This window comes from Centropristis striata, chromosome 11 (genome assembly GCF_030273125.1).
Source record: "Centropristis striata isolate RG_2023a ecotype Rhode Island chromosome 11, C.striata_1.0, whole genome shotgun sequence".
Taxonomy (NCBI): Eukaryota; Metazoa; Chordata; class Actinopteri; order Perciformes; family Serranidae; genus Centropristis; species Centropristis striata.
Window position 1 is genome coordinate 8,442,702 of NC_081527.1, and position 25,866 is coordinate 8,468,567.

The following is a 25,866-nucleotide window of genomic DNA, read 5'->3' on the forward strand; positions in this document are numbered from 1 at the left end:
TCTCAATCTAATATGTATCAGTCTTTTCATCTCAGTTTAATTTAATTACATGAATTGTACTTTTTTTTTAAAGTTTAGGTTAGAATTACTTGTCTCAATTGGAGGATAATGTTATTTGCAGTGGTGGAAGAAGTATTCAGATCCCTTACTTAAGTAAAAGTACTAACACCACACTATGAAATGACTCCACTACAAGTAAAAGTACTGCATTCAAAACTTACTGAAGTAAACGTACAAAAGTATCAGTATCAAAATGTACTTAAAGCATCAAAGTAAAAGTACTCATTATGCAGAATGGACCTCAGATTGTTTTAAATCATGGGTCTCAAACTCATGGCTCGCGGGCCAACTGTGGCCCTCATGACGATATTTTGTGGCCCTCAACTTGATATGAAAGTTTAATGTGAGTTTTATATGAATGGCACTTTACCGTGTTGTGTGTGGAAGGTCCCTTTAATTACTTTTTTGGGTAAAATTGTGGGGTTTTTTGGTAATTTTGTGTCTTTTTTTGGTAATTTTGTCTCTTTTTAAAATAATTGTGTCTTTTTTAATAATTTTGTCTCTTTTGGTAATTCTGTGTCTTTTTTGGTAATTTTGTGTCATTTTTTTTTTGTAATTTTATGTCTTTTTTTGTCATTTTGTGTCTTTTTAAAATAATTTAGTTTTTTTCTGTCATTTTGTGTCTTTTTTTTAGTAATTTGTGTCTTTTGTTGGTCATTTTGATACTGCCTCCAGGTCATTTGAGTTTGAGACCCCTGTTTTATATAGTCCAAATATATTATATTATTTGTATTGATGCATTTGTGTAAGCAGCGTTTTAATTTAGTAAAGACAGGGCTCATTTAACTACTTAATACACTGTTATGTGGTTTAATTGGGTGAAAAAAAAAGTTGAATCATTCTAAATTGATCATGTTTTTTATGTTAAATCTCGACTAACTACAGCCGGCAGCTAAATGTAGTGGAGTAAAAAGTACAATATTGTGCTTAAAATGACGTGAAGTAGAAGTATAAAGTTACATAAATGGAAATACTCAAGTACATGTACCTCAAAATTGTACTTAAGTACCATACCTGAGTAAATGTTACATTCCACCGCTGGTTATTTGTAATTGAAGTGCGCACATTTCTTTGAGTGTGTTCAAAGTGCAGTAGAACCAGACAATAATTACTGTCAATTTGCATAAGTGGTAGTTAAGTATCCTGGTCTAGGCTCTTACAGCTGCAGCATGTGGGTGTTATGCTGTGTCATTGTAACCTGTGTGACGACTGCTGCTGCTTCTGAGCCCGACAACTCTGCAGAGATATAAATCCACCTGCCTCGACAAGTAATGTGGACTTTGAACAATTACTTAGTGTAAAAGAGAAAGCCACTCCTTTAAACACATACCAATGCTAACAAACCATTCAACCCCCCCCAATAATAAAAAAAAGCACAAGATAATTTATAACCAATGTGTAATATTTAATGTCATCAGCATGACCAGTCAATACCATGTTTTCAGTATGAAAAACATCTATATAAAAAGAAAATTATGATTAGAGTTTTTTTAACTGAACAACAGCAATATTTTTGACAAACTTTCAGTTATTCCTTAATGTGCAAAATCAGACATTTTCAGCAACATGATATAATGCTATTCTAGAACAAAGTCCATCAAACATGTAAAGTCAAATTCCCTCTGAAGTGTCCCTGTTTTATTACAGCATGTTCATTTGTCAGTTGCTAAATATGTAAAATATAATTCATGTTATGAGGCCAGATAACAAAGCATGTCTAAACCAGGGCGCAGGTGAAGTAGCTATCAAGACAAACCGACATATCTTGCACGTTGTGGGAGTGCCGACCAGTTTCTACACCCCGTCCGTTAGACTAAATGAGGAATTTCCTACCTGAAGAACCGGTCAGGTCACCTGACAACATGAACTTCACCTTGGTCTGAGGTTAGCAAACCTGGTGCAATGCATAGGGGTTATATAGAGCTGCTTTGATTATAAAAGGTGAATGACTGAGTGAGCCCATCCTGAAGACTAGCAACATGTGTGTGCATTACGCCAGGGGCCCATCCGTGGCCCCGTCCAGCCCAGCAGGCTGCGGCCGAAGGAGGCGGTGGTCAACATCAGCCCGAGCAGAGCCACGTTCCCGAACGCTCCCCGCATTCTTTTTTTAGGATCTGGTTGAGATAAATAATATTAGGAGCAACCCGGTTTTATGGTACAAATGCATACAATGAAAATCATAAGACTGCTTAACATTTTCTTACCTCCTGTAGAGTAGCCATGTGCATACACCAATCTGCCTATGATCCATACAAGTCCAAGACCACTGGCAGCGCGCTGTGGGAAGGATTTTATGAGTATACATTATTACCAGAATCAGTAAATATTCAGGCATTAAAGCACATAATTTGAACTATGTATGTACAGGTGCATCTCAGTAAATTAGAATATCATAGAAACTTTTATTTATGTCAGTAATTCAATTCAAAAGTGGAAATAACACATTATATAGATCCATTACACACAGAATGAAACATTTCATGTCTTAACTTATTGAATTTCTTCTAATTATAATGATTATGGCTTACATTTAAAAGAAGACCTACAATTCAGTGTCTCAAAAAATTTGAATATTACAAAAGACCAACTTTAAAAAAGTATGTTTAATATGAAAATGTTGGTCTCTGAAAAGTATGTCCATCTATATGCAATCTCTCAATCTCAATACTTGGTTGGGGCTATTTGACTTGAACTACTGGAATATAAAGCTCGGTCAATTATATTAGCTTTAGTTAGATAAATTAATCATTTTAAATTGATCATGTTTTTATGTTAAATCTCGACCTGAAAAGTAACTACAACTGGCAGCTAAATGTAGTGGAGTAAAAAGTTCAATATTTTGCTTAAAATGTAGTGAAATAGAAGTATAAAGTTATAGAACTTGGAAATACTCAAGTACATGTACCTCAAAATTGTACTTAAATACCATACTTGAGTAAATGTACTTACTTGACTTGAACTACTGGAAATGGACTTTTCCATCATATTCTAATGTATTGGGATGCACCTGTATGTTGGTGCTACAGTAGTATGACAGTGCAAAAATAAACTTACAGGACAATGCAGGCCGCCAACTGTCAGGCAGAAAAGAAAGGCGGGGTAGATCTCCAGGCTGGTAAGAGGTGATAACAGCATGTTAACTTTCACCTCTTTTTAACATTGTTACTATGAATCATGACAGCGTGATGCAACATCAAGTCAAGTGTGTGCAAATGTAAGTTGTATTGTTCATATTTCAGCTCACGTGTTCTGGTGTGCACGCTGGATGCAGTTGAAAATGTTTCCAGTCTCTGGGTCGTCACTGTACATTTGAGGATACTGCAAGACAGGACAAGTTTATTTGTATAGGCAATTAAAAGCGCTTCACGTGAGCCAAAAAAGGCACAGCCCAAGCATGAAACTATGTCAACAAACTGTAGACTCTCATGGTGGCGTTTGAATGGGTGGGTAGAGATCTTAAACAGGATGAATGACAAAGAACGGACTATGCTTAATCTGCTTAATATTTTGTCACACTTAAAATAATCGCCTAAATCATTTTTTGACAAAATATTTTTTTTTGCCTAAATCATCTCCTCATGACCTATGTCAAGTGTGTGACTTAAGCAGATTTATTATGCCCAAGTCAAAATAAAATGTGACTTAGGCAATTTTTTGAACATGCCTTTGTGACTTAAGCAAGATATTGTAACACTTTATTTTGAAGGTGCCTACATAAGAGTGACATGGGATGTGTCATGAACATTAATGACACTTTGAAGTAACATTAATGCTCATGATACTTGTCATGTCATGTTTCTGACAGACTTGTGTGACCTTCAAAATAAAGTGTTACCATATCTATCTTAAGTCACAAAGGCATGTTCAAAAAATTCCCTAAGTCATTTATTTCTCTTAAGTTGCATAATTAACACACAGTGTTATTACTATGCCAGTAGCCATCCTTTGTTACATCCTTTTAGAGTGAAATGATCAATAAATGTCATATGTTACACTTTTGGTGAAGTTTTTTGTGTTTCCTGCAAAACTTGAAAAAATTAGTTAGCCGATTATTTTAACAGGGTGACTATTTGAACTCCAAAACTTCTGCTCACCTCTATGTTGTACTTCTTGCGGGCTTTGCCAACTTTAATGGCCAGATGTCCAACCATGATAATGCTGGCAACGCCAGTCAACACCACATAGCCATACTCTTTGGAGAGCACCACCATCTTGGCAAACCTGTAAGTGGAAAAATAACACAGCCGAATTAGTTTTGGTTACTCCAAATAAAAGTGCATACACATAAATAGTGTCAACATATCGGCTTTTGACTCATTTTGAAAGGAATGCCTCTTAAATTGTGATTTTAGCCTAGCTCATTTTATTTTGAAAGGACTTGTACTTAAAACATGACAGAAAATGCTGTTTTCAACGCATATGAATGCATAACTTTCGCCTGCTTATGTGCTTCCTTGCCCTATATCACAAAAATGCTTCACATATCTGTCAGACAGAAGAAAAGAGGCTGTGAAACCAACAACAGAGAGAGAGGACGCCTTAAACGAAAGGTCAAATGAGGACTAGCGACGCCATTAATGTTAGACAAATAAGTTTAGGAGGAAGCACATAGGAAAAAAATCACAGAACACACAAAATACAACGCTTAAAGTTTACCTTAGAGGTGTAGTGTACGAGGTTGATAGATGTAACGCTCAGGTGCAAACACAGCGACTAACAACCGAGCGCACTGAAGTTTGCTGCTCAAATGTGTCCGTGTGCGTAAAGGCTTACGTAACATACACACAGAGAGAGAAACAGAGGGCGTGGTGTCCGCCTCCGCCTGCACTACAGCAATTGTCTTTAGAGAATTATTTACTAAATCACTTATATTCGGCTAATACGTGCTAAATGTCACGGAGGCTTTCCGGTTCAGTGCTCCACAGAAACGTTTACTCAAATAATCAGTTCCTCTTTGCTGACATGCGCCCTGGACCGCAGGTGAGCTGTGCTGCTGCGTCATGTAAGCGCGTTACCTTGGTAACCGGCTAAACCGAGCCACTTCCCCAACAGAGTTTTTTATTATTATTAGGAGTTACACGTTTATTTATTTTATTTTAAACAATATTTTTTATTAGTTTTCAAGTTTTACAATAAAATTCGAACAAACAAAAGTAAATGATAACATACATAAAGAATGCAGAGCAGAACCCAAACCTTCATACACACACACCCATTCACAAACGGTAGATTTGCACGAAATGATGTATGTACGCAGTGGCGGTTCTACACAGGGGCCTACAGGGGCCACTGCCCCTGTGAAGAAGCCTTTGGCCCCTGCTGTGGCCCCTGTGTCAAATTAATAATAAAATGGTCAATGTATAACAATGAACAATGGAACAATTCTAACCTTTTTTTTTGTTCAAACAATATCTCATTGCACACAAAAGGAACCCAGAATGTGTACATTGTATAATAGTTTAACTCTATGGAGTCTTATAGGGCTATTTTGTCCATCTTTTAGTCTTTGTAGGTCATTTTGTGTCTTTTTTTTGTCATTGGTGTCATTTATGTGTCTTTTTTGTGTCTGTTTTAGTTATTTTGTCTTTTTTTTGGTCATTTTGTGTCTTTTTTGGTCATTTTGTGTCTTTTTCAAGACATTCAAAGATTTTGAATGCTCAAATATCATCTTTGCCATTTTTTTCATGTGCTAATGTGCCCCTCTGATTAAACACTGGCCCCTCCTTGGCCCCCACAGTAAAATTGGTCTAGAACCGCCAGTGTATGTACGGGATGGGTGTAGTGTATTATCAGCTTTAAATTCTTTACTGCTATGTGTTAAGGACTTTGAACAAGATGGTTACAACAGGATAAACAGAGTAATGCCCACTCAGTGTGACAGCTGACCATTGTTGATTAAACAATCAGTCCATTGGTTCCATTGTATGTAAAGCATACTGATAGATGTGATTTTGATGAACTCTCAAATTCTTTCAATTTGGAAATGTGGAGCATTTGATAAAGAAACAGATATAAGGTTGGGGTTTTGAGCCAAGAGACACACATCTCACATCGGCTCCAGAGGTGTTGTCAAATTCGGCTTTTTTGTACACTGTCTTTCTTCTTGTAATAAATTCTTTTTAACTACAAGTGAAGACGAGTTGGTGGTGATCCTTTCTTCTCATCAACTCATCAATGTACCACATGGGCAACTTAAATGCTGGAGGGGGACACAATTTCTCATTGACACTACCACAGGGCCACATATAGGACAGTGCACTTCACCAGATATGATAAACTGCAATTTTAAATATGTTTACAGTGCAGTAACTTAACATATTTCATGCTGAAATGCATGTATAAGAGTATAAATAGGAATACAAAAGGTTTGAAGCAAATAAAAAATAACCACTTACTGTGATTTCTTTTTTATCTGTGCAAGAACAGCAGACCAACATTAATTGCAAGAAGTAATTTTGTGCATTTTACACTGCACTTTTAAGATTTCATGCTCAAATGCATGTAGTTGTACTGAGGGCCACTTCAAGTGAGGGTGCGGGCCGTATGTGGCCCCTGGGCCTCCAGTTGCCCATCCCTGATGTATGTATACATACACGCACACATAGATACACATGCATGCACAGGTATGCATACCTAAACAACATGTACATACATATTTTCTAATAAACACACCCATATACAAACATATACACATAATAATAATAAAGATAATTTGAATTTCATGACCCTATTTTCCAGATGCTATAATGTTCACATATGGTTCCCACAATTGTACAAATTCCTTCAGCTTTCTTTTGGTAATGTAAGTCAGTCAGATGCACTCTGATAGTTCTTTTTTCCACTGTTTTATAGAAGGAGCCTCCATGCTCTTCTAATTCAAGGTGATAGTTCTCCTGGCATGCAAAAGTCTGAAGTCCAACACTTTTGTCTGTTTCTTTGTATGTTTAAAATCCTTGGGATAAATTATTATAATTAAATGAATTGCACAGAAGGGAATCCTGACTCTAAACACCTCGGACATAAATCTCATAAACTGTCACACCGCAGTGAGGTGGTGTTTTATTTTGTGTTCTGGTCTTGTTATTTCCTGTTTTATTTTGAAATAGTAACTCTCCTCTCGTTTCAGGTCACTTGCCCTTCCCCATGTGTCATCTGTCTGATTGTCTCCCCTAATTACCGATTGTGTTCACCTGGTGCTCCCTTCCATTCAGATTCAGATATGAATGTGAAAACTGTCAATTAACACAAGTAGACACTTCTTATGTTTAAGACATCCCAAGCTGAAAAGGCTGAGAACCTGGGGCCGGATTCACAAAATTGTTCTTAAAATAAAACTTAGGATAAAAAATAGGATGTTCCTAAGAATGTTCTTAAATGTTATTCACCATTTTTTTCTTAAGAATTGTTTTATTTCTTAGGAACTTCTTAGTTTTCTCACTTAGGAAGTTCTTAGATTTTTAACTCAAGATCACTTGCATGGTTTCAGTAACTTGGCCTACTTAAATAATATGTTCATAATGATTAATTAAGTAGTATCAAATACAACAACTGCCTCTGTGATTTACTAAGAGTACATTGTAGTGTAATCTAGGAATAGTGTCACATGTCACACAGACTGAAAGGACATGTCAATTATATGTCAACTGCCAGAATAAGATTTATGTGATACATTCACAAAAAATCTACTCTGACCAACTTCAATGAACAAAATTTGCTAACACATTGTCTAGGGCTAAACTCAATATTAACCCTTTATCGGGCGAAGAACCGTATTTGGTAACTTCAGTGGATATCCAAAATAAAAAATAAAGATATTTCGAGAAAAAAGTTGCAAATTTACTATATTAAAGTGGCAGATCTACAAGAAAAAAAGTCGCAGATTTAAGAGATTTAAAGTGGCAAATCTGCGTGGAAAAAAGTCACAGATTTACGAGAAAAAAAGCAACTTTTTTCACATTTATACATTCTGGCAGTATGTAATATCCTCCAACATTCTCTAGGGTTGAAATTTGGAAGTTTCAAGTAAATACATATCAAGACTTTTCTTTTCACTGTAGCTGTTTTCAGACCGCTGAGGGCTTCTCTTAAAGTTGTGAAGAAATATGAGAAGAAATCTAAGAACTTTGTTTTCAAGAATCTCATTTGTTAAATCTTAATACATTTTGTCTAAAGAGCAAAGTTAAGCAAAAAGTGGCACTTAAGAAGCATTTTTTTCTTAAGAATGCTTTGTGAATCTGGCCCCAGTGCTCTAAAGCAGTAGTTCTCAACCTTTTTGAGTCGCGACCCCCAATTTAACATGCATGTTGTCCGCGACCCCCGATCAACCAAAAAAATAAACAGAATTACCAAAAAAGACACAAAATGATAGAAGAAAACTAAAATACTTAAAAAAGAAACAAAATGACCAAAAAAGACACAAAATTATTAAAAAAAGACACAAAATTACCAAAAAAATGACACTAAATTACTAAAAAGACAAAATTATTTAAAAAAGACACAAAATTACCAAAAAAAGACACAGAATTACCAAAAAAGACACAAAAAGGCCCAAAAAAGGAAACAAAATGTCCAAAAAAAGACACAAATTGACCACAAAATTATCAAAAAAAGACACAAAATGACTAAAAAACCCCCACAAAATGACCAAAAAAAGACATTAAATGACCAAAGAAGACAGAGCTGACTTCCAAAATGATTTGGCGACCCCCAGATATCATCTCGCGACCCCAATTGGGGTCCCGACCCCAAGGTTGAGAATGGCTGCTCTAAAGTACAGCGTGTCTGCCAAGCAGAGGGCTTGGTTTCCCTTCCACAAAACATCCATTCATTTCCTTTACAAAGTGAAAAAACTTATCTCACCCAGCAAGTTGTAAGACAGATTGTCTCACAGATTGTCACCTCCTACTCTACATTTATCATTGTTTTAAAAGATTTATGGAATAGATTTTTCACTATGGTTAATAATTATCAGATATTGCATTTACAAAATGATGGGTCTAAGAGTCCAGTTACCTGGAAAAAATTTGTTCCGTGCATGACTGATAGAGATATTCAACAAGGCGTCCAATAATCTGCCAGTGTCAGCTTTTACTGCCTTTTTTATGACTGACATTTTGACTTGGCACAACAGGAAGAGCACAGGTGAAAGTAATAACATTAATTGTGGCTCCATCCTTTTGAAGTGCAGTAAGCACAGTGCCAGTGAGCAAGTGTGCAATACCAGTGCCCTGATCCCAGTAAACCTAACTGGAAGGCAGCCAAAACATTTGCCCTCCATTGAGGTGACCAGAGATCTGACAGCAAGGAGTTTCCTGTATCACATATCAGGTCAGGTTAAAGTCACTGTTAGGACCGTCTCTTGTTCAGCAGACACAGACTCACCACTGCATAATGTTATAGTGTTATATTCTATATCCAATCCAATCAATCCAATCCCCTTTATTTGTATAGCACATTTAAACAACACAAACGTCTCCAAAGTGCTGTACATAAAATCAACAATAAAACAAACAATTCCATATACCAATCAGCAATAAAAAATAAGTGTATAAATCTAAAATGATGCCATAAATAAAACAATACAATCAAACAGATAAACATAGTAAAATAAAATAAAAGACGTAGTTAAAAGTAGTAAAATAAATAAAATAAATAAAAGACACAGAGGACCACAAAATTCACGCAGTGTTAAAAAGCCAAGGAATAAAAATAGGTCTCATATAATATGTTATACCATATTAGATTATATTTTGCCATGTCATTCTGATGGTGTCCTTTTTGTCCCTGTTTAACCTATAACGCACCTATACTTGGAAGGAGATCAACCCACATGACATGTCATGTTGTTATAACAAAAACAGGTTTTATGAATGCGAGTAAACCACAAAAATTAATGCGTAAAACAAGTCTGTGCAAAGGTTAAAACGTGGGTGGCACGCTTTACTAAGAGATTATCAAAAACAAAGAAATCTACACCCTCGTCTCACAGTGTGCTCAGCTTTTTCTTTACATTTAGTGATTCATTTGTTGATGTAGAACAGGGATGGGCAATTTAAATGCTGGAGCGGGCCATAATTTTTCATGGACACATCACAGGGCCACATGTAAGACCGTGCACTTAACCAGATATGATGAAACTGCGATTTTAAATATGTTTACAGTGCAGTAACTTCACATATTTCACGCTCAAATCCATGTATAACAGTATAAATAGGAATACAAAAGGTTTGAAGCAAATAAAAAATAACCACTTACTGTGATTTCTATTTTTTTCAGTGCAAGAACAGCAGACCAAAATTAATTGCAATAAGTAATTTTGTGCATTTTTACACTGCACTTTTAAGTTTTCATGCGTGTTTAGGATAAGAATGAAATTATGAGAATATAGATGAAGATATGGCAGTGTTTATGTTTTCATGAAGAAAAAAAGCAGCCAGTATATTGGACAGATCAGTTTTGTGTGATGGCAACAAGTGGATGTGCCACTCAGCCAGAAAGGGTTTTACTGCTACTTGCAGTTAAAGTTGTGGTTGCTGTCAGGACCAACCTTGTTGGTTAATGATGTAGATGAATTAGCCTGTTTTTCTGGTCTTTTCTTTGACTCAAATAAATGTTTCCTCTTTTGTGTAACCCTTTAGAGTCTTGGGCTATTTTGTCCACTTTTGAATCCTTTTCATTCTGCCTGTTAATACAACTTAAAAATGTTTATAATGCCATGTTGGTATCCATTTTTCAGCACAACCTCATCTATATGACCTGATAATTATTTTTTCACTTTGACTTACTGGATCGACATTTTAAACCGCAAAAAACACACAAAGAAGATCTGATTTTGAAAATGTTTTTTTTAAACTTTCAAAGCACAACCATGCTCAATGAAGAATTTTAAATGTTGCAAATGTGAACAAAAAGGTGGTAAATACAACATATGAGACATAAAATGAGGATAACATCTAGTTCTATATTTTTATACTAAATATATTTGACCTTATCTCCGGTTTTACTTGGCATATCATCATCAAACAAAAACTGGCATGGAGTTTCAAGCCAGTATTTTAAATGGGAAGTTGGTGGCAGGGCTCCCTCTTTATATTGTGACATCATGAAAAAGTCATGTAATTTGATAATGCCAGTGTGATCTGTGACTCCAGAGGGTCAAGATCAAGACTATTGTTGTTGTCCCATAGGGTGGCAGATTTGTCCTGGCCGTCTCACCGATGCTGCAGCTATAAAAGACCACCTTCAACATACAAAGAAACCCCAAATGATACAGACAAAGGTGTTAATAAATAAATATTGTATCAAACAGAACATTGAAACATATTACCATAAATAACAAACTCAAACTGGAAGGTAAACCTTGTGAAAATTGAGTATGGGAAATGTTTGAGTGCCCTATTTCTTGGAATGTAATGTTTGAAGACACAGGATGATAAAAAGGCCTTTCTGATTCTGAATGGTTTATTTATGGTTTATTATAAAAGACTATGCATGTATGTACATATGATGAAATGATCAAGTTGCTATGATTCTTGGAGGAATTGTGAATCCAAATAAAGACATAAAGTTAATCCCACTTTCCAAAAATAAAAACAAAAAATCCAACTAATTAAAAACAAGGATCATGCAATGTGTATTCCTTATCTGCCACTATTTAAAAGTTTTATTTAAAAATGTAATCAGAATCTCCGACCATAAGACAGGAGCTGGTACTGTAGAACATGGGATGGGTCTGTTACTATTCTACTGGCTTGTCTTAGTGTAGTTTGTTTGTATGTAGACCGCAAGGACATATCCTAGTTTAGTCTGTTTGAATCATCTTCTTCTACCAAGTCTTGCAGAATTTTTTTGTCATATTTTTCTAACTCCCCAATGGAGCTACAAAGTGTATACAAGGAAGTCTAAGACTCTACCAAAGACAAGTTTTGATTGCTAAACATTTTATATTTGGAAACTTTAGCATCTCCAGAATTTAAAATACATTTTTGCCTGAACAGCATAAGTGATGAGTGGGCTACTGCTTATTTTAGGGTCATTACCAATCAAGCTGCACACCATGCATGAGGAAAGAAGACTGTTGCATGGTGTCTGCTCACTGTGTAAAACATTACCAGGCATTCGTCACTAGATGTCCTCATAAAGTCACTGAATATCCTTGACACAAAACAGCTGTGTGGATTAGTTCAGTCCACAGGATGGCAAGTGTGAAAAAGCATTAGGTTATATATGCCTACAGGCCTCGCGCTCTATTTTCTGGCGCTGGGGGATACATTCAGGGGGAATGGTGCATTCTGGGGATGTGTGTGAGAGAGCAGAAGAGCGAGGTCAGTGCGCGGCGGGTTGCTGACTGTCGACTCGGGGTAGTTTCTTTCACGGACTGTCAGCGGCACATCTGTCCTCCTCCTCCTCCATCATGCTGAGTCTGATTCAGCACTTCAACACCTACACAGAGAACCAAGAATAGACTCAGGACTCATACTGAGACTGGAGCGAGGAGGAAAACAACTGCTGCCTGAGACCACCCTGTCCCATCTCATCTCGTCCCATCTGCTGGCTGGCTGGCTGTGTGCTGAGTATGGTTTGAATCGGGTGCCTGTGGCTGATATGTCTGACATTATTGTAAAAGCCTCATTGCACAAATAGGTCTGAGAGGTGTAGATGGGCTGATAGGGATCCCCCCTCTCAACACATTGTTATCACTGACCCGCTCTCTGGTTACTAAAGCCTTAAAAACCCATGTGATCTCATCTCACAGCACATACAATATGCTCCCCAGGTGTCGGGTGCACCTGCTTTTTGTTCTGCCTCCACACACACACACACACACCAGCGCAAATGCCAACAAACAGATGTTTTCTGGATGTTTACATGCTCAGACACATGTTTTTACACACACACACACACGCACACACACACAAACACACCTGAGGCATGTGTACATGGTGATCCCTGTGCCTGCAGCTGTGGCACTGTAGGTCACCTTTATTATATTTTCTATTATTATCAAATATTAAGTTTCAAATATATATGGATTCAATTTTCCATAAATAAAATAAAATGCATTCAAATAAAATACATTTAAAAACACATAAATACAAATAACTTCCATTAGCTTTGCATCCTGGAGCTTCACCTCTCGCTCCAGCTCACTCCAAAGCGCGAGATCACTCCACAGCGCACCCCCCACCCCTACCCGCGCGCAGCTCAGCGCGCCCCCCTCATTTGGATTCAGTTTCGGAGAGCGAGAGGATGGCAAACATGTAGTGGAACCACTGACCGTGATCGGTGCAAGCAGCGCAGCAGGAGAGGACGTTGTGAGTGTTTCTAATGTGTGAATATCCGTGTTGTGCTGGAGGAAAGCCGATAAATTAATGAACTTTGAAACAGCATGAAGGCATCTGGTTGTCAAGTTCCAGGCGCGCTGGACCCAGAAACCAACGACAGGATGAACTGAGACATTTACGCGCAAGAGGTTGCCACGGGCAAGCGTTAGGTTTGACCTCTGTGGAAATCATTTCTGAGACAAACAACTTGGTGTGGATGTATCAATGAAGAATGTGACCGCGTCTGACTCTCTCCAAACGGGGTGGATGAAGCCCTCGGCGGTGTCATGCGTCTTGCCCCGCAGCCAAGCGCGCAACCCTTGCGGCTCTTAGTCCTGCTCCTCCTCACCGCGGGGGTGACCTCATCCCCGGTGCTCGCTTCGGGCTGCCCGGACAGGTGCGTGTGTGATGACCAGCTGGTGGTTCAATGTGCCGGGCAGCACCTGACCACCTTCCCGGTCAACTTGCCGCTGGCCACGCGGCAGCTCATCATCTCCAACAACCGTATTGTGGAGCTGCCGCCGCTAGCGCTCAACTACCTCTCCGATCTGGTGTACCTGGACTGCAGCAACAACTCGCTGACGGAGATATCCGAGTCCACGTTTGGGAATCTACGGAAGCTGGCCTACCTGGACCTCTCCTTCAACACCTTGACCCGGATCGAGGACAGAACGTTCGGTCCCTTGGCGAGCCTGGTGATGCTGAGGATGACCGACAACCCGGGGCTCTCGGAGATTCACCAGGACGCCTTTGCGGAAAACGCAGCCCTCCAGGTGCTGGACGTGAGTCGGAACAACCTGACAGTCGTCAACATCACCTCCCTGATCGCGCTGCCAGCCCTGCGCTCCGTGGGGCTCAGCGGGAACCCGTGGAGCTGCGAGTGCGACAACGAGGACCTGTGCCTGTGGGTCCATCTGGAGGGCTTCAAGTTCCAAGGTTTTTTATCCATTTTGCATTATATTTTATTCTAATGTCATAAAAGGTGACATAATTACAACTTGACCTTTTACTGTTGCTGTTTCCTGAGTATTAAGTGGATTGGCCCCAGGGAGCCAATCATATAAGGGCTGCTGCTCCAGTTATTAATTATTAGATAAGACCTGCTTATGTAAACTATTGGCCTTTCGCTGGTGGTTGCCCTCAATAATCGGCCTGCATACCACCAAAAGATCAAAGTTTACTTAGCACTTTCCATAGCCTGCACAGTGCATTATTAGTCATGAAAGTTACATTTAAATAGTAAATAAAATAGAATAGATCCACTTCCTGATAATGCAACCTTTATGCATGTTATTAAGTTGTATTTAATGGTGTTATGAGTGGTAAATAAATAATTTATTAGTGCTCATTATATCAGTTATAAAAAATTAATAAGACCAACTTTTTGAGTGGCAGATTGTTGAAAAAAATCCTTCCTGCCAGATTAAGGTGTTGCAGCCTATGACCCCAATCCCTTCTACTCCTTCTGGAATGTGGATGGTTTAGTGGTAATTTCATTAAACCCTTCAATTCAGAATAAGAGAAAAATCTGAAATCCTAAAAATTTTTAAATTAGATTTTGATATACAGACGCCCTTTACAAGACAGCAGGACATGTTCTTATGAATGGGTTTGTTTGATATATTTTGAAAATTTATGTAAGGCAATATAATATCGTTTGATATATCATACAAAATAACAGTTAATGTTTTAAACATGTGGGCCACATTGGCATATGGATGTACTTAAGGTTAGGCAATAAAACCACTCGTTTAAACTTAGGAAAAAGTGCAATTTGGCTTAAAATAACTACATTTATATAGAACCATTGAATGCAGTTAAGATGGGACAGGAACATCTTTGTCCTGGTTCAGAGCCCTAAATGTGTTTGCTGTCTGTTTGCAACATAAACAGACACATTTTCTTTTGGTAGCTACAAAATTCAGAGCATTGCTTTTGGTATGAATAATCATTATATAACTAACTGTTCATGAGATCAGCCTGGGCAGGAACCACTTTAAGGCCCTCATCCTGTCAGTTAGTGTAGTGCTGTAAATACCCAAATACAGTTTTAGTGAAATCAGCAGTAACCAGTGAAAACACAGTAAGAGTGAAGATGTTGGGGTCCAAGGGGTAGTCTGGTACTGGCTGACAATAGAACCGTTCTGGTGTCGCAACCCTGTCTCCTAAAAATGAAGTTTCCAGATAACACTGAATTCTTTTCTGAATTCTGACACTTTTTTCCTCCAAGATCATGTTTGCAGTGTTATACATGGTTAATGTTGTGAATTGAAACAAATCAACTTGGTTAGATTTAGGGAAACATCATAGTTTGAGTTAAGATGCACGTTTGTTACATTACTTATTAAATGTTACTGTATCTAAGTAAAGTATGTTTCGTGCATGAAATACTTATCTTAGGTAGCTTTGATGGTTGGTCCCATCAAACCTGACCTCCTCCATATGCAGACTTTGATTAGAAACATATTGGTGATACATCAAAAACAAACGTTAAAATTCAGTTTTGTTGTATGGGAATGTAATTTTTACAGAGACCAGCCTGAGTTCTTATACTCCAGCACCACAGAAACATCAGTGAGAGGGTTAAAGAGGCACGGAGCCATTAGATTTCTCTTCTTGGAAACTGTGGTGATTAATTCAGCTCTGCTTTCTGCAGTTTGGGATGGGAAAACAAGAGTCTTTTATCTCGAAATGAGTAATCAATCTCTATTTTAACCAGCCATCCGTACTGTGCTGCAGATGTGATTAATGGCTCATAGTTGCACCATCAAATATTGATCCACTCCTTTGTTTTATTACTGTCAAGCTGACAGATGTGTCTGATATTCAACAATCTTTCTTACTTTATGCTTATGCTTTGGTGTGGATGTGTCACTATGCAAAAGGGCAGCTGCTATTTATAGTGCGTCTTACTGAGGAAGAAGCCAGTCATAATTCTAACACCATTGCTATAATACACCCGCCACGCTTACTAAAAAGGCATCCCCTGCTTCCCTCTCCCACACACACGCACACACACACACACACACACACACATTATAGTTCACCATGGTCCCTGTGCAGCTTAGGCCGAGTCCAAAACAAGTCCTGCAAGAGCTGTCCTATTTTCCTGCAGCTCATTGCCTTTTGTCTCGCTTAATTTGGAGTAGAGCCTCTTCCAGTGACAGCTGCCAGCAAGGGAGAAGGCGGACAGATACTCACACATTCTCTACCTCTGTTATGTATACACACAGTCTGCCCATCTTTTTCAAGCAGACAGCACAGGCAATACCTCATTCTCGTTTAAACTCCCAGAGCATGTGGAGAGCCACACACACACTCAAATTCAGCAACACACATTCACTCATTCATGCATTTAGACACACAAACGCAGATAACGCACACTTTTGGTGCTCGAGGGGGGAAAACAGAAGGATAACATCCTGGAGACGGCTGTGCTTTCAGCTGCAAGCTCTGTCTCCAAAGCCTTGTTAACTCTCGTCTGGGTCTCACCTGGTTCATGCAACACGGCTCGCTTGTCTCCTCGATTTAGGGAAACGCATCAATTGCAAGCGAGTGAGCGTGCACAAGAGACAGAAAGCTTCAGGAAGGAACCAACAGATTCTCTTCTGTCTCGCCTTCCTGGCTAGATTAGCACTCTCTCAGCTGTTATATAAGGAGAGTGTCTAGAAATAGAGCAGAGTGTGGATGGGGGAAGGAAGGAGGGAAAGCCCTCTTCTTTGATGCCAGTCCCTTTAGGGGGGAGGGAGGGAGAGTGGGGGAGAAGCCAGAAGGGTTTCCTTCCTAGCTGTCAGGCACGTACACACACACAAGGACACGTGCACACACACATTAACAGACTCTGCAAGGACAGAGATAGGAAATGGGAAGTTAAGTCTCGTGGATGGGGTTTGTGCATGTATTTACAGTGTGTGAAAGAGGGAGTGTGCATGTGTGCATGCATGGTTGTGTGTGTTTGTTATAGTCTAACAGCATATTGTGTGAAGAGTGCACAACAGAACAGCAGCCGTTGAGAGGATCAGAGTACGCTTTGAATTCTCTGTGGTAGATAGAGCTTAGAGAGGCTGACTGTCCTCGTGTTCTTCAGTTGCACGCTCGTTTTCAGATCTGTGAGCCGCAGAAGAGCTTGTCTGAGGATAAGAGCGGAGATTTATGCACTGAATGAATAAAATATTAGGAAAGAGTACATCTCTGTCAGCCAATGAAATTAACTTATCAAGTGATTTGATTGAAAGCTACGGCATGATCCCTCTCACCCTCCGTCAAATCACACCTCCCACCAGCCTGAGTCAGTTATAACACCTTAACACCATGTGTTGCTACTGATAGAAACTATTTAGCAAGCAGGCAGAGAAGTTGGACAAAGTTATATCAAAGTGGTGGTTTAAAGGAAGGCTGAATCCCATTACCACCGCTTCCTCTACCCCTCTGTCTGAGTCTTCCCCTTGCCCCTCAATACAGAGTTGATGTTGGTAGGGGTAAGAACCTTCCTCTAAAAAATTAGACACCCCTCCATCATCATCACTTGACACTCGCGGGCTGTTTCGTCAACAGAGGCGGCAATTTAAGTTGCATCAACACAAACCAAAATACCGTCCACACAAGAAAAAGGGGAAAGGAACACAGCTAAGCCAGCTTGACAAGCGAATCACGTAGCATCGCAGTATACTAGTTCTAACAATAGCAGAGCGCCGGTATAATCAACTGAGGGAAAGTAATAACAAATTCACTGCATACTAACTTAAAATCTCAACTTGTCATGTCAAGAGTTATCGGATATGTTATCTCAACAAATAGTGATAGCAGCTAGCTAGACACCTACACGAAAGGAGCACCAGAATATTAGCATCGGCTACGACTAACGACTAGTGATTCAAAACAAACTTGACTAGTGATTCAAAACAGACTTGACTAGTGATTCAAAACAAACTTGACTAGTGATTCAAAACAGACTTGACTAGCGATTAAAAAAAACTTGACTAGTGATTCAAAACAAACTTGGCTAGTGATTAAAAAAAACTTGATTAGTGATTCAAAACAAACTTGACTAGTGATTCAAAAAAACTTGATTAGTGATTCAAAACAGACATGACTAGCGATTCAAAACAGACTTGACTAGTGATTCAAAACAAACAGACTTGACTAGTGATTCAAAACAAACAGATTTGACTAGTGATTCAAAACAAACAGACTTGACTAGTGATTCAAAACAAACTTGTCAATTAGAAATCGCTTGAACATAGTATCATTACATGACCAAGCATGATCAAAATGTTGAAAATGCTTACATTTGTGTGTCTCCTTGGCTTGAGTCATCGCTGCCTAAAAGTTTGCCAGTTTTAAACTTCGCTGAGAGGTTACTTGGGGATGCTGGGAAATTCCTCAAAGCCATCCCTTTAAAGTGTGGTCTTTCGAAGGCTTCATTTCAAGGGCTACGTAGCTCTACGCCTTGGCCCTAGCCCTTAACCCAAATGAGAATTAAGACAGCCCTACCACTCACATGAACGTGCAAAAACAAGGCGGTGGGGGAACGGGTGGTAATGGGATTCAGCCTTATGGCTGAAACAAACAAAGGAAAGAGCGATGAATACCAAGGAAACTTTAAAACAAGTGAAGGTGAAGTTAAGATCCAAAAACACAGCTGCCATTACAGTTTATTGCAAAGGTGCCACCAAAGAGAATCAAATTAAGATCTTCAAGAAATAGAAATTGCTTTTGTTAGCTAAAAGCAAATTAAGATCAGCTGTACAATGATAAGCCAAGACAGGATAAACTGATTAAATAGTTATCTTAAAGTACAGGTGTAATAAAGATTACCGTGAAAATGATTAGCTAAAACAGGATAAACAGTTTAAATAGTTAGCTAAAAGTGAGAGATAAATGGCTAAAGGGATTAGCTAAGACAAGCTAACATGAACTTATTAGCTAGAATGAATGGATCAGCATGTGAAACGACCTAAATTAATGAACAAACAGGTGAAATAGTTAGCTAAGATTAATGGATAAATAAGGGTGTTAATCGTGAGTATGGTTTAAATAGTTAATTTAGCAAAAAGAAGTGAGGACATAGTTAAAATGATTAGTTTAGTGGATAAAAAGGTGTTCAGTAAAATAATACATAAATGGTTAGCTAAAAGTAATGGCTAAATAGTTCCACTTCAAGTGGTAGTTGACCAAACCAAACAATGACAATTTAGTTGTTTTATAACAATATGTACTATGCACTTCTCATTGTCATTGAAATCATTTTAAATGGACACATTTGGAACATGACGGGGAGTCATTGGAGGGCTACTTGAGCTTGAGAAGTTTGAGGGCCACTTAAAAGTGTAATGAGAGTGTGGGCCTCCGCAGACAATGCATGAAACAAGAAATTTGTCAAAATTAAAATAATTCTTACCAGTAACTCATCAAACTCTCAGATAGTGAGAAAAACAACAACAACAACAACAACAACAACATATCTATAACAAAATATTGATGCATTATTTTTCTAAGATATTAAATATGCACTACAAAATACATAATTATTCTGTCATGGTTAACCTTTTCCAAAAGTATCTTACAGGGTGCAAGTTAAGCAGCACATCATAATGCAGATTCTGCAGATGCTCCTGTATTCATTATGTCTACATGTACGCACAAACCACGTTTATTCCACAGCGACATATGCCAGCAAAAGAACGATGCATATTTTAGGGATGTTGGTGTAGAAACAGGGTTACAGAAAACTGTTCCCTGTGCAAAAACTTCCAAGTCTTTTGATCTCTCCCAGCGGGACTTCCCCCTTGCACAAAAGCTTTGAAAAACCAGAAGCCAATTAAAAACAGTGGCCGTATGGAGATGGAAACATTCTGTTGTGTTGTGCTGGTTTCCGCCGGCATTAACAAAAGACTCAGCCAGGCTTCAGGATTATTTTCTGAGAAATGCCTCTCATCAGCTGCTGCCGAGCTCAACATCAATCATGTGGTGTATATGACGGATGGGCCTTTTTAAACTTGTATCCATCTACTGTAGTTTTCTGAAAGAGAAGGAGCTCAACATTTTATTAGGATTTGGTGGATTTCAGCAAGGTCTTAGTCGCAGTCATACCCGGTGCCTGGTGATGAGAAACCTTATTATCTGTGGTTTCAGGCAGACACAAAGGCCCAAGTCACTCTCTAATCCAGTGGGGGAGAAAGGAGTTTTTGAATAATTCATCCGTGATTTTTTTGCACCAAATCGACCCAACTCTAGTACACGTGAAGCTCCTAATAATCCTCGTAGGAGGCTACATTGTTATGCTATTACAGTTTCCTATGAGCCTGAATATGTCATGGATATCTTCAGCTCTCTTTTTTTCTGCCACTTAAAAATGCAAAAGATATAAAGTAATATATGAATTATTCAGTAGGCTGCTGTTTAATGCTTAATATTTTCCTTGCTAAGTTACTGGTGTGTTTTGTCACAACTCTCACAACATCAAAGGGTCCTTTAAATAATTATATAGATTTATGAAAATGATATGCCAAGACTGTGTATGTTTGCTGTATGTGAGCAAAGTTATTTGATATATTCAAAGGAGATCAGCAGTATGCACTCTAAAGAAACTGAAAATATATTACTAGAAGTCATAATTATGAGATTAAAATCATGATGATCTATCATCCATCCATCATCCATCTATCTATCTATTCATCTATCATCCATCCATCCATCTATCTATCTATTCATCTATCATCTATCTATCATCTATCTATCCATCCATCCATCATCAATCCATCCATCTATCATCTATCTATCCATCCATCCATTATCTATCATCTATCTATCTATCTATCTATCTATCTATCTATCTATCTATCTATCTATCTATCTATCTATCTATCTATCTATCTATCTATCCATCTATCTATCCATCCATCCATCCATCCATTCACCTATCATCCATCCATCTATCATCCATCCATCCAACCATCCATCTATCATCTATCTATCCATCCATCCATCATCCATTCACCCATCATCCATCCATCAATCATCCATCCATCTATCTATCTCTCTATCCATCCATCTATTATCCATCCATCATCCATCCATCCCTCTATCATCCATCCATCCATCCATCCATCCATCCATCCATCCATCTCACTCCAGGACAGCTGACCTGTTTATGGCTGAAATGTTTACGTATGAGAAAAGAGGGAAATGCATTTTTGCACTTCACTGTTGTACATTATTTTTCCAAACCAAATATGTTGATGCATTCTTTTGAGCTATGACTAATCCTGAATCATTCTTCTTGATGTGTGTCTGTGTGACAGATGAGGGCCAGACGGTGTGTGGCTCACCTGCCGACATGCAGGGCCGTCGTCTGGGGGAGGTGGGCATCCAGCTACGGACGTTATGTCACCAGACTCTGGGCTCATGGGACTACCTTTTCTTTGTCGCCATCGGCTTTGTGATCTTCGCTGCCGGCACCGTGTCGGCCTGGGTGATGGGCGTCATTATGGTGCTCTATGAGCGCTACATCAAGAAGAAAGACGAACAGGTGGATCCAGACGACGAGGAAGAATCTAGCGAGACAGGTCGTACCTCACGGGCCAGGAGTGACCATGGCAACGGGAATTTAAAAACGTCACATACTGTTTAAAAACGTTAAATCCCTCTCTGCCCGTCAAGAATTCCCACAGTGCCTCCTGTCAACTTCTAGGACTATCTGAGAAGTCTAATTACAGTCCAGTCAAACTGAGTCGGTTTAACGGGCTCGGCTCTGAAAGAGAAAAGCGAGGATTCAACACAAATGTAAAATGCCATTTTTCTCATTTGTAGTGGGCTTTCAGGTGATGTAACACACTCTGGCTGCTATTGTGGAGGTCCACAGCCCTTGGGTTACTGACTATGTGAGATATGTATCACCATGCTTTATAGTTTATTATTATTTTGGAATATTTGACTAGGATGTGGTCATACTGTACTGTGTGTGTGTGGTATCCTAAAAAATATGCTTCCATATAACTAAACTGCATTCTCAATTAGCTTGAGATCATGAGATTATTATGGATTATGTTTGTGTTTGACTTTGCACAAATACGTTTCCAATCAAAGTCCATGGATGTCTGCGTAAGGAGGATGTCAAACAAACACCAGACTTTCACACAGGAGACTGCTGTTAAACTAAAAGTCAATACTAAGTTATCTAGTCGACTTATTATTAAACATATTTTTTACTTATTACTTACATAATGTTCTTAACTGACGCAACAAATTCTTATGAACAGGTTTGTTTATTTTTGTACGGATCTTTTTTTCAATGTGGTTCGTTTACAATCCAACAAAATAACGGCCACTGTTGTAAACACGTTGGTTACGTTATAATAAAGAATTATCGGAGTTACATACATCATAACATAAAATATGAGTAATGTTTCCAATGGGACACAGACATCATGATCTTTCCCAAAACCTAACAAAGTAGTTTTGTTGCCTACAATTAACCAAACTGTGACCGTTTCACAATGTTAACCATGCTCACCAAATTAAAAACTGCAACCGTTATGAAGGAGAAAATGTGTTTTCCTCAAAATGTGATTGAGAGTGCAGCTTTGTTGTAAAGGAACGTATGGAGACAGGGTTTCATAGTGGCTGACAGAGGAGCCTACATTAGCCATGCTGGTAACCGAAAAGAATGTTTTAGCTAGTAATCAGCTGATTTTGGTTGGGTACCATCAATGGTCAAGGATTATTCCTAACTTCCGTGTTGCCAAGAGTTAGATAAGAATTCCTGATTCCAGTAATATTTAAATAACAAATAAGAAAGTGGTATCAATATTTCTCATCTAACTGTTGGCAAGAAATCAAATTTCCTAAAATGTCAAAGTGTTATTTTAACCACCAACTGGGTGCAGCTACAACCAATAAATGAGTAGCAATACTCAACCAAGTCCAGTTTAGACCATCATATTTTGAGCAATTGACATTGACATTATACATTTTATTACTAACCTATAATGTCACAAATTGGATAGATACACCCACCACTAATTAGTCTATCTCTAGACTCTCAAAAGCATTGTTTGCACACAAACAAATCACCAGTGGACCTCCACAATGGCAACAAGCATAGTAGGAATAAGACTATGTGAGTAAAGTGGTGAGGTCATTCTACTCATAGATATGGGAGGAGAGGATTAAATGCATTTATACAATGCATTTATGTCAGTGTTGATGAATAAATGTGTGTTGGTCTAGTGGTGTGTGGTTTTGTACTGATAGAGAACATCGCTCATCTATAAGCCCAGAAACAAACTGCAGTGGAGGCACTTGTTTGAAGATGTGTTTGTGAAGTTGAGAGCCAGCATGTGCCAACTGCTGAGGTCTGTTTGGCAGCGGGCCCTGCAGGGTGGCAAGTGAACAGGAGAGTGTGATAATTGATTTCTACTTCATCCTCTCTTTGTTGGGTATCTGGTTTGAGTGCAGTGTCCTATCTGTTTCTGCATGCACTGTTGATGCACCAAAAAGCCTTAGCCATTAGGTGTGTACAAGCTAATTCAATTAATTAAAGGAGGAAACAGGATTTACATATAAAAGATCTTAAGTGCAATCATTTGAGATTCTGTCTTTAAAAGTATCCATGCACCTGAGTTCTTTAACCTTAAGAAGTGTTTAACGTCTTAAAACCCAACAGGTGGTGGGAAGGGGTAAGGGCCGGGTTAGACCAATAAAACTTTTCATTTGTTTAAACTGATATATGTTTAGGTTGTGTTTGACCAATACGCTAATGTCGCAGCTTTAAGATGGTTGCTCACAGAGAGAAGGACACCAGTCGCCAGGAAGTCAGGATCTGCACATTTATTCTATAAACAGTAGCACAGGGGACAGTCAGTACATGCACACGGAGCTGCAGGCTCTCTCACAGTGTCTCCATTACAACAGCTTCAGGAGTTTTTTTTCTCTCAAATAAACAAACAAAATATTAATATGAACAAAAAGTGTGTCTACTAAAATGTATACCCTCATAGTGGTTGCACATAGCAGCAGTTACAATAAAAAACAAAACTGATATCCACTGCAATAAATATATTTTTGTCTAATTTACAAATTAATAAAAGCACTTTTTCAGAAGAAGAAATAAAAATACATTCTCAAATAAAATATTTTCATCTGTCAGGCTACTGGCTAATGCAGTCCTTATATAAAAATACACAAAACTATCACAAAACAGATGAAAAACCTTGACGCACCTATAAACAGTAGCACAGGGGACAGTCAGTACATGCACACGGAGCTGCAGGCTCTCTCACAGTGTCTCCTGAAGCGAGTCAAAGGATATGCAAATGAGGCGAAATCTCCAACATATTTGAACACAAATACTGGACGTTTTTCAGTTTAAAAGACCAACAGTAAAACTTTTTTTATTTTTTATTTTATTTTATACAGTCTATGAGTAAAACTCCAGGGCATGTTAACAGTTGCATTTTCACAGTTTAAGCCACAACGAATCATTTTTAAGCAAGCTAGCTTAAATAATATGATAAGAGCACCAACACACGTCTTACCATTACAACAGCTTCAGGAGTTTTGCCGGGAATCTGTGCCTACCTCACTCATGTTTACGTGCACCCCTAATTAAGGTCCCCCTATGCTACAGGTGAAATGGAACCATACAGACATTCAGCTAAATAACTATACAAACAACAAATATCACACACAGGTTTTGAGAATGTTCACAAAATAAATAGAAATAGAAATAAAATGAAAAACAAATTGGCTCAGCTACACTAAACAGGCACATTTTTAGAAATTCCAAGATGTTACCTTTGAAATGAAGCCTCATACATGCCAACAAGTTCATAAACCGCACGGGAGGTTGTGTGTCAGTGCCACAAATTACAGCACGTAGGTATGTATCGCAGCTTGCGGTAAAAAATAGCACACACGTACGGTCCGCAGTTGTAAAAAAGGCTGAAGTTTTTATGGATTTATGTTGTACAACCACTGACCTAGGTTTAAGGCAAAAAAAAACTTCTGGTAAGGCGTTATAAAAGAAAGTTTAAACGGTAAATAAATGTACGTAAATGCCAGAGTGAAATAGTTACAAGGGTCATGTGATTACTGCAAATTACATAAAAAATGTAAATTATGTTCAAAGACGTGATTCACGTAACTTAAGTTAAAAATGGTTTACTTTTGTTTAAACATAAGTTGCAAAATCCGGCACTCCTGGGTGAAAGTCCGCCGTGTTAAACCAGTCCTCGAACTAAAGGCGGACATCCACAGTTTAGAATTTGCTTCACTGTCCATTGCTACTACGTCAGCAAGATGGTGGCAGACGCATTGCAGCGGTCGGTGAAATACGTGAATTTCACTTGCTTTTCGCTGCCTGTACGCATTGGCGTTTTTGATGGGAGAACAGGCTGTACATGCATGTTGGCCTCACACCTCTTCTGTTAGAAGCTTTGGCTTAAAAAACGTGCTGGTCTTATCCAACCCTTGCCCTTTACAT

At 38.5% G+C, this 25,866-nt stretch overlaps 2 protein-coding genes across 4 annotated transcripts; one reads left to right on the forward strand and one right to left on the reverse strand.

Moving 5' to 3' along the window:
* Window positions 1-1,441: 1,441 nt before the first annotated feature.
* Window positions 1,442-9,177, reverse strand: mgst3a (microsomal glutathione S-transferase 3a). 3 transcript variants are annotated; one of them, XM_059345407.1, is made up of 6 exons: window positions 9,073-9,177; window positions 4,155-4,281; window positions 3,305-3,378; window positions 3,115-3,172; window positions 2,265-2,337; window positions 1,442-2,174 (listed from the first exon to the last, which is right to left on the reverse strand). In XM_059345407.1, the coding sequence occupies exons 2-6, from the start codon at window positions 4,269-4,271 to the stop codon at window positions 2,032-2,034; spliced, it is 465 nt and encodes a 154-aa protein (XP_059201390.1). In that variant the 5' UTR covers window positions 4,272-4,281; window positions 9,073-9,177; the 3' UTR covers window positions 1,442-2,031. The 3 variants fall into 3 exon arrangements, with proteins under 3 accessions (XP_059201390.1, XP_059201391.1, XP_059201389.1); XM_059345408.1 differs by lacking the exon at window positions 9,073-9,177 and adding an exon at window positions 4,717-5,033 and having other exon boundaries at window positions 4,155-4,271; XM_059345406.1 differs by lacking the exon at window positions 9,073-9,177 and adding an exon at window positions 4,717-5,027.
* A 4,147-nt stretch (window positions 9,178-13,324) lies between these two features.
* On the forward strand, window positions 13,325-23,130 carry LOC131981081 (leucine-rich repeat-containing protein 52-like). The gene is made up of 2 exons (XM_059345378.1): window positions 13,325-14,318; window positions 21,686-23,130. Exons 1-2 carry the CDS (start codon window positions 13,670-13,672, stop codon window positions 22,012-22,014), a joined length of 978 nt encoding a protein of 325 aa, XP_059201361.1. The 5' UTR covers window positions 13,325-13,669; the 3' UTR covers window positions 22,015-23,130.
* Window positions 23,131-25,866: the final 2,736 nt, after the last annotated feature.